Source organism: Bidens hawaiensis, unplaced genomic scaffold (assembly GCF_021521415.1).
Source record: "Bidens hawaiensis isolate Kalapana, Puna unplaced genomic scaffold, B.hawaiensis_p1.1 tig00033551_1, whole genome shotgun sequence".
NCBI classification, from domain to species: Eukaryota; Viridiplantae; Streptophyta; class Magnoliopsida; order Asterales; family Asteraceae; genus Bidens; species Bidens hawaiensis.
Genome location: NW_027495761.1, coordinates 14,563 through 23,629, shown reverse-complemented (window position 1 = coordinate 23,629; position 9,067 = coordinate 14,563). Strand labels below are relative to the sequence as shown.

The window sequence follows — 9,067 nt, the reverse complement described above, 5'->3', positions numbered from 1 at the left end:
TTTTCTCCAATAATAGAAACTAAAGAGATGTAGATGTTATAACAAATAGTATAGGGCCTAAACTAGTTCAAGCATTACTTGTCATTAATAGAAAGTAAAGAGCATCTGCTAAACAAGAAAGAATCAACCCCCTCCCCAGAAATTATAAAATTCAAATAAAAGATGCTACAAAAACTTGCTGCATATATTGCTCATGAAAATAGAAAATTCAACCATTTGATATGAACATGATCATCAGTTTGATATTTCCTCAGTGTCATCGGCGGTTTTCACGTAAAACCGATTGAGCCGTTCCAACGACTTCTTAACCTACAATATTTCAAGTTACATAAAGATAATTTCAAATATCAGAAACATAAGGCTTGAGAAAAAAAATGTTTGAAATTCATTTACCTAAATAGGTATGTTAAAGAGTCGTGTTCACGAGCACGACCAATTTAACACAAGATTCATTTCTTTTAATCCTTTTTTTGCATGTTAAAACAATGACGGTTAAACTATAAAAACTTAATGCTCAGTTCTTTTGTATCCTTTCAAGTTTAGAATTAAAAATAAACATATTTTTTATAAAGTTTTGTAAAAGAAAAATGTATTCGGTTCGTGTCATGTCCATTATCATAAGCACCTGATCATCCCAATCGGTTCTCCATGTCAAGTACATGAGCGCAAGTGTTTGAGCTACAATGCCACCGATCATTCCAATCCATATACCCTGTCGAGGGAACCAAAAACTTGATATTTACTCAAAAGGAAAAAAAACGAAAACTTGATTTCAAGGTTATTTTGTTTGAGGTTAGATGTTGGTTTACCTTTACTTGAAGATCTGTCAAATATCCAAGCAATGCTCCGGTTGGAATACCGATCAAGTAATAGCAGACGAGGTTAATAACCGCTACAATTCCTTGCAATCCTGCTCCAACCGCGACACCTAATGACACCAAGATTCACGGGTTCAAATCATTACACGAACTCATTATTATAAGCAATAGCATCGTACTTGCCCATAATAGAAAGTTCTTAGTTGGATGAGAACACAATTGATGGCATAAGACTTTCCAATAATAGAAAGCACATGATTCAAATCATTAATATCTCAATATTAAATCTCTGACAACTCAAAATAAAGAACACTAATAGGTGAGATTTTAATGGATACGTTTAGCATGTTTGTAATTTAACTCCGACGTAGTAAACCTAATGCAACATAATCTCTAGAGGTGTGCACGAAAAAACTGATCCTTAACAAAAAGTTAAAAAGTAATAACAAAACCCAAACAAAAATGGATCGTCTTATTTTATGTTTCCGTAAAAACTTAATTTTCAATTGGGATTCGGTTTTGAATGTAATTAAAATCGATGAAATCTAACCGAACCAAATTTTGTGGATTTTTTTCATATTTTTAATCTTAAGTAATTTATAACAATTTAATACCCACTTAATCATGAATTAACTAAAAGATTTAGGCTTAATTTTTTTTATTTTTTTATTTTGCATAAAAAAAACTCAATCCCAAATGGTAAAACCAAAAGCAAACTGAAAAAACCAAACACCAAACAGTTTTCAAAAACTCAAAGATTGAATTTTTGTTTTTTGATTTGAACCAAAACAAACCCATGCGCACCCCTACGGTCTTATATAACCTAATCAAAACAATATGTACAAGTGTTGATACGATTCTCTCAATTCTCTATTAAATAGTCCTCTATAGTTTCGATAATGGAAAAAGGATACTTGATAGAAATTACCTGAGAGAACTGGATAAATGCTATTAAGCAAGACCGAGAATGAAAGCAATATAGAAAGTTCCGATACGGTATCTGCAACTCGTTCATCAGCTGTAAACAAGTAAGCAATTCTTCGACCAAACACCAAGCAAAGAACAAAGAAAAATGTTCCTATCGCGATTGAAGTTCCCAACAAAACTTTAATCGCGAATTTTGCAGCTTTAGCATTTCCTCGTCCAAGTTCGTTCGCAACCCGCACACTATAAAATTTAAAACAAAAACAAAAAATCAAAGTTTTATTAATATTTTCACACATTTTTTATGAAATTTAAAGATTAAAAGAAAACTTAAGGCATGTACCATGCAGCGCCTAAGAAGCCGAGGCTTATCATAAACTCCCATGCATTAATGTTCAAGCTACAAAATTTCAAAATTCTATTAATATCTTTATAAAATTAAGAGAAGAATGTGAGGGATGTATTTACCATATGGAAAAGGCGGAAATGGCAACTTCTGCATTTGCCATGTATCCAGCAAGTAAGACCAGCACCGAGTTGTACCATAACTCCAAGCTGACAAAAGAGAAACAATGAAGAAAGTTAAACAAGTTTTGACTCTTGAGGTCAAACTGATTCGTTATAAAGATCAAAATTGAGGTTGATTACTTAGTTCTCGATAAAGTTTTGATTCACAGTTCATCAGAGTGAGATAAATGATCAAAAAGCACTAATTAAAATTGATGTTGACATCCAAAAATTCAAACAAATTCAAATTTTGAAAACAACAGTTTGACTTTAAAAGTCAAAAGTAATTATTTCTTGACTTTTAAGGTCAAATTGTCTTCTTTTTAACATCAAAACCAGGCTTGATGATTCATATATCTAAAAAATGATCATAAACTGGGCTATTTGGAGAAACAGTACAAAAATAAATTGTTTTTCGGTTTTGTTGTGTAAAAAAAGCGTCAAAAGCATGAAGTTTGACTTCAAAAGTCAATATTCAACACTTACCAGACCATAACACCAGATGATACTGAAAGCTTGACAACAGGAACTAAATCTTTAAAAGCAGCAACCGTAAAACCTTTCCATGAATAAGGGCACCAACCACCAAAAATGTAGATAAATTCACCAATCACACAGAACCAGTTTGATACCGACAACGCGATCATAGCCCCGGGGACCCCAAATCCCAACTTATACACCAAAAGCCACGACAGCGGGATATGAATAGCGAACTGAAAGAGTGAAAGCCAGGCAATCACCATATTCTTTAACTGTGCTTGTAGAAACATTTGTATCGTCAAGCTAAACACGAAGTTGTAGACGAACGGCATGAACCATAATGATATGTATCCGCCGCTCACTGCTATGGATTCGTCTTCACCGAGGAGTCGGTATACTTGTGTTCCAAAGACAAAAAGTGGGAGCAAAATGGTCAAAGTAAACAAGTCAACGATCCATGATCGTTGCAGGTAAATCCCCATCATGTGGTGTTGCCCGGCCCCAAATGCTTGGCCGCAGAGCGTCTCGGTTGCACTTGACATTCCCAACTGTTGAAAAAATTACAAATTGTTACAGGCTGAACTGAAGAAGCGCCATCAGCATACGGACCACAAACCACTAAGGTGTGTCATACGGGCCGCATGATAGGCCAAAACTGGTCATAAGTCGTATGACGTGTGATACCAATGTATCATATGGATAAGGGTGTAAACGAGCTAAGCTGCTCATGAACTACTCAAGATCTACTCACTAAAAGCTCAAATCGAACTGAGCTTAAACGAGCTCCAGGCTAAAAATAAGCCTGCTTAAAAAACAGGCTCAAGCCTAAGTTTCACTTGTCCGGTTCGATCTGGCCTAAATGACCATGTTATTTATATACTTTTTGCTCAATATATTAAAAATATATTTATATAATAATTATTATGTATAGCATTATGAGAACAATAACTAAAACAATATATATATTTAGTTGTATATGAAAATTTTGAGTATTTATAGATGTATATAAGTTAATCAACAAATAATAAATGAGCCGGACTTTAGCCTAGTTGAGCTCGGCTCGACTTGTTAACACCCTTACATATGGACCATAATGTTTATCAGGCTGTAAAAGTTGGTGCTATTCAAATTACGTATGATGTGTTATCATAATGTGCAAATGAGTAATGTGACGACGCATAGGCAAAGTCATACGACCCTATGACCATATATGTCTATATGGTTTGAATAGTCAAACTACACAACTAATAAAAACTCAGTAGTTAGTAGTGGGATAACTTACAAGAATTCCATTGACGAATCGGACACTTAGTGTCTGGACAAGCGCGTAACCTGCAAGATCTATGTCGCTTATATGGCCGATGAACGATTGAGTGACCACGATGGTTCCAAATGCACAAACTCTAGATATAACACCGGGTAATGCCACCCTCCATATCTTTTTGGATTCAGTCCATACCTTCTCTGTCAATGAACCTTCTACCTCTTCTTCTTCATGTCGCAATAGCTTCGTTTCAAGTCCGTGATCCATTTGTAACTTGACCTGATCATAGGAATGTTATTGACATGTTGGTTGTTTGTGTTTGTTGGTTCATAAAAGGAAAGTTATTTTTGTTAAATATTTAAGATTCAGGGATGAAAATGAGACGTTTATTGATAATCCAAGTCTCATACTTAGTGGGTGTTTGGGTGAGCTTTTAAAACTTGCTTATTTGTTTGTTTGCTGGTTGAAAAGCAAAATGTGTTTGACAAAGCTCCTCCAAAAGCTTCAAATTAGAGCTTTTCAAAAGTTACTTTTGCTTTTCAAAAAACAAATCAACAAAAAAACATGTTTAAAAGCTCATCCAAACACCCCCTTAATCAATTTATGACTTTGTCCCACTATCCCACACTAACCACCAAGTCTCATTATCACCCGAAAATCTTAAAAAATATAAAATATAAAATATATAAGTTTAAAAGGTAAACTTTATTGAGAAAAAGTGTGGATATTTTTAAAAAATGTTTATTGTGGTCACAATTTTCCATGTGAGTAAATTCCGGCTTTGGGTAGTGGGTACATTTTTCGTGACTAAAATTATTCTATTTTCTGAATTATGGCAATATTACCCTTAAGAGGACAGAGACAGGTTGGTTTGTATCGTAATAATATCCAACCACGTTATAAATGGCCATGTCGTCATAATTACGCAACTTGGTCATGTATTATCCTTATTTTATATATTCTGAAGTGAATAATATTTTATAAAATATTTAACTTTTTTAGATTTTTATACGAATTTTTATCAACAATGAATTTTGAAATTGTGATAATTTTATACACGATGAATAGTACAAACAAAGAACCTTGTAATATTTTTATAAATTTTCATACTTTAATAATTAAATACTTTTCTAAACTTTAACCATTTTAGTCGATGTAATAATTATTTATTTATATATTAAAATTATTATGTATTATCATATAATGTCAAAACTTCAATAGATGTGTAACTTTCGAATCATATGTAAGGTAGCATCGGACCCAAAAAGACAAATATGAGTGGTACCAAACTTTTTCCAATGCCATTGGAATAAAATATTGTTCAATTTGAAATAAATGAAACAAATAATAAACCATATCTACTGATTTTATTAAATTATGTGATAGATCAATAATTGAATATACTGTTTTTAATAAGCGAACTCTGACCAGATCCATAAGTCAGACTAAAGTATTATAGCCGACATCGTTGATTTATTGTACTACTATTGAATACATCAGCAACTATAATTTAATAAAAATTAAAACCTTTAATATCTAAACTCTAAAGAATGCATGAAATAGTAATATCTAAACAAATCCTCCATAGTCCATTGAGTTAGTTTTGAGACTAGTGGAATGTTAAGCATGGAGGTTCGATCCACACTTGGGACGAACTCTCAAACGTATTGATTACATTTTTGCACAATAAAACGTCGTAGAAAACTTACGCAGAGGCAAACCCAGGTTTGATATGTCTGTCCCTAATAGGGTTAATTACTAACACTCAGTGCCCAACAAACGTCCCATTAAATAAAACTATGCCAATGTTACCTCGAAACGATGTTAAAGCTAAAACATATAATAAGAATTATTTTCCAGTTCCAACAAATACTTAATAATCTTTATGTCGATTTTAGTAATAAATAAATAAATAAATAATAATAATAATGGCTTAATGGAGTAGGTGTGAATATAGGTGGCAAGTGGGCCATGTGTTTTAGCTGCACCTAACTATGTATAACGTGCTTGGATCCACACCACCTATTATAAAATGAGGGAAAAAATTCTATTGGTGTATAATAATATCTTACATTGAAACAAAATGACAAAGTAATGCGTTGATGAATTTAATTCAAAGTTATCGGGTCAAACTTAATTGATAAATGGAACACGACACGTACTTATTTGCGTAAAACACATTAAAATCTAAGCCGAAAATGTTAACACGCGGGTCAAAAGGAATCCTACTAGCCAGTGAAATGTTTGGGTGGCTCCTCTCACAGCAAAAAAATCCGTCTCTTTTATTCTCCTTATCTTCTGTTTCGATGTAATCATTAAATTACTATAACTTTTAATCTCAACTTATTGGTATTGAATTTGAAGAATTGCAGATGTGCAATGATCTAGATGTAAACAAGTCAACGAGCGGTATAAAGTTGTAAATAGTTGAAGGATTATACCGTGTTAACCAGTTAATCATATCACACGAATATATGAACTAGACGGACCAATCCAAACGCGACCTGTTTATCAGACATGTTAAAACTCCCGAATCCTAAACTGATTACGTCAGCTTAGTATTATTAACCAATAGCTATAATTTGTTCATGTTATACACGTGACTAAAGCGTATGCTTAACTCATCTAGATTTAGCATATCTTAAAACCTTGTATTTTAGTTTTAAGTTGGTGATCCAAAATATAAAAATGGACTAAACCAAGAAGATAAGAAAATGAATACATGACGTGAATGATAAAGAGAGAAACATATACATATATACTTACAAGTTCAGGTGGTGGAGCAGCCAAGGATTATGTCCACCTTCTGTAAGTTCCGGTGGAAGACGGTGGTTGAGAAGGGTAGGTATGAGAGGTTTGGATATATAGAATAAAATGGCGTAGGTGTGAATTTCACGAGTGTACCTACCCGTTTCTGAAGCCCACCATTATATATATTTATGATTGCCATCAATACTTTATTTTAAATTGTCTAAAGTGTCTAGAAACTATAAAATATAGGGGTTGGTTATAGTTGTTTCAAAGTGAGATTATCAAACCGACCGGTTGATTTTTTTATCTGTAAATTGTATAAGGGTTTGTTTGGTATAGGGTATTGAAGTGATAAAAAAATAGGATTTAATGAATCGTTACTTTAAGTTGTTTGATACATGAGAAAAAATGGGGGAATGAAATACAAATGATAAAAATGTCCCGGCCTAAAAATAAATAAGCGTTGCCAAAAAAAAAATGGTAATGGCAATGAAGGTTGTGGTGGTGGTCAGACAGTGATGGCAAGGACAATGGTGTTGGTGGTGGCGACGGTGATGATCTCCATGTAACGGCCGTGGGCAGATGATGGTGTTGGTCAGGTGACATAGAAAGAAAGATGCATAAATAAAAAAAAAGGTGTGATGAAATGATATTAATGGAGCTAAAAAACAATAAATAAAAAAATGGAAGGACAATCTACTATCAAGCTCACATAATCACATGGCTTCGTGGCTTCGTGGTTGCTAAAAAACTAAAAGAACCAAGTCACATGCAATGTTTTAAGAATCAGATTCAACAGCGAATCGGATGGATAACCGGTTAGACCGGTCGAACATTTTTTCCTCAAAAATGGCGGACTGGAAAAAAGTTTTTTTCAAAAAACAATTTTTTTTCACAGTAAACCGGTTCAACCGTTCCAGTTTTCTGAAAACCGAACAAACTGTATAGAACCTGACCAATCGATGGACCGCATCCCGGTCGGACCAGTTCGACCGACGGGTCCAGTCTGATCTTAACAACATTGGTCACATGACTTTGCTTCGTGCTTGCTAAAAAAACTAAAAGAACTAAATTATGAAATTAAACCTTCACTAGTAGAAAAATGCTTTTTAGATGCGGTGAAATTGATTTTTAGACGCGGTTTTAGACCGCGTCAAAAAATAGTGAAGCAAAAGCTGGCTTGGTTTTAGATGCAGTTTTGGAAACCGCGTCAAATGCACATGAAACCGCATCAAAAAAGGGTGTAGCATTTTCTATTAATCATCTTTAGACGCGGTTTCGAAACCGCGTCAAAAGAATATCAAACATTTAAAAAAATGAATTGCAATTTAGCGCCAAATCCATATTTAACCTGCCAAATCTATTTCATTGCGGAATTTTAGCAATCCAAATCCACCAAAAATCACAAAATAAACCAAAATGCATTAAATCTAGAATTTTGCAATATAAACTCATCAAAATCCAGTTTTCTACAAGATAGAACCTATTACAAACTATACTAAAATCTGTTCAGCTATATACAAATGGAGAGTACAAATACTCAATTCAACAAATGCCTTAGTAGAAATTGGCAATATCATGTTATCGAGTAAGTTGTCGATATTTGCTCATGAGTGGGGCCATAAGACCTTAAGCTCGTTTTCTTCTCTATTTCTTCACTCAAGTCATTTTACCTGTTATTATATACCACATTCAAACCAAACAAAATGCTATAACACATTAGAATTAAATATATAACTAATTTATCTAGTAATAACTACCAAAATATAGGCATAAGCTCCCTAATATCACCCATTACAACCTGGTAGTGAATGAATACATTTGTTTTCTGTATTCGTTGACCCTTCTCTCAGCAGTTACATTAATATTTTCTAGTTACATGCTCCTCTAAAATGCACGACCCTTACAAAATTTTGAAATCAAAGTTTATGTCATGACAATTTTACAATAGACACTGTATCCCAAGTGAAGTTTAGTAAACAAATATATATACTTCACTTTTGATGTCTAAAAGAATTACTTAATGAGTTACTGGTGACTTACAATTTAATACTGTAGTGCTGCACCAATTTGATCACCTGAAGACCAAAGAAAAATCAGCATCTTTATAAAAGTATGTCCAAGTAATTTAAACTGATGTTAATATAAAAAAAACACATCATAATTCCATATGTATATAGATTGGGTTTGCATAGAGGAATATGCAAATGAACAGATCACAAGTACCATAAAAAATAACTTACGAAAGACTGGTTAATCGCGTGAAATAAAAGTCAGTTTGGTTCAAGCATTTTGTCGAGCAGGTGGTGTGCGTTTTCAAACT

The 9,067-nt window shown here is 33.4% G+C and overlaps 1 protein-coding gene across 2 annotated transcripts; it reads right to left on the bottom strand.

The window, feature by feature from the left end:
- Positions 1-202: 202 nt before the first annotated feature.
- Positions 203-6,818, bottom strand: LOC143585078 (protein DETOXIFICATION 24-like). Of its 2 annotated transcripts, none has more exons than XM_077066952.1 (9): positions 6,756-6,818; positions 4,012-4,272; positions 2,736-3,277; positions 2,211-2,297; positions 2,086-2,142; positions 1,747-1,985; positions 810-928; positions 626-712; positions 203-309 (listed from the first exon to the last, which is right to left on the bottom strand). In XM_077066952.1, exons 2-9 carry the CDS (start codon positions 4,258-4,260, stop codon positions 235-237), a joined length of 1,455 nt encoding a protein of 484 aa, XP_076923067.1. In that variant the 5' UTR covers positions 4,261-4,272; positions 6,756-6,818; the 3' UTR covers positions 203-234. The 2 variants fall into 2 exon arrangements, with proteins under 2 accessions (XP_076923067.1, XP_076923068.1); XM_077066953.1 differs by having other exon boundaries at positions 6,760-6,818.
- Between the last annotated feature and the right edge of the window lie 2,249 nt (positions 6,819-9,067).

Excerpts from the sequence above, each read along its gene's own strand:
- LOC143585078 (XM_077066952.1), bottom strand. The coding sequence starts at position 4,260 with ATGGATCACGGACTTGAAACGAAGCTATTGCGACATGAAGAAGAAGAG. Across the intron at positions 2,143-2,210 it reads ATTTCCGCCTTTTCCATATG|CTTGAACATTAATGCATGGG; the intron begins GTAAATACATCC and ends GAAATTTTGTAG. Across the intron at positions 929-1,746 it reads CATTTATCCAGTTCTCTCAG|GTGTCGCGGTTGGAGCAGGA; the intron begins GTAATTTCTATC and ends TGGTGTCATTAG.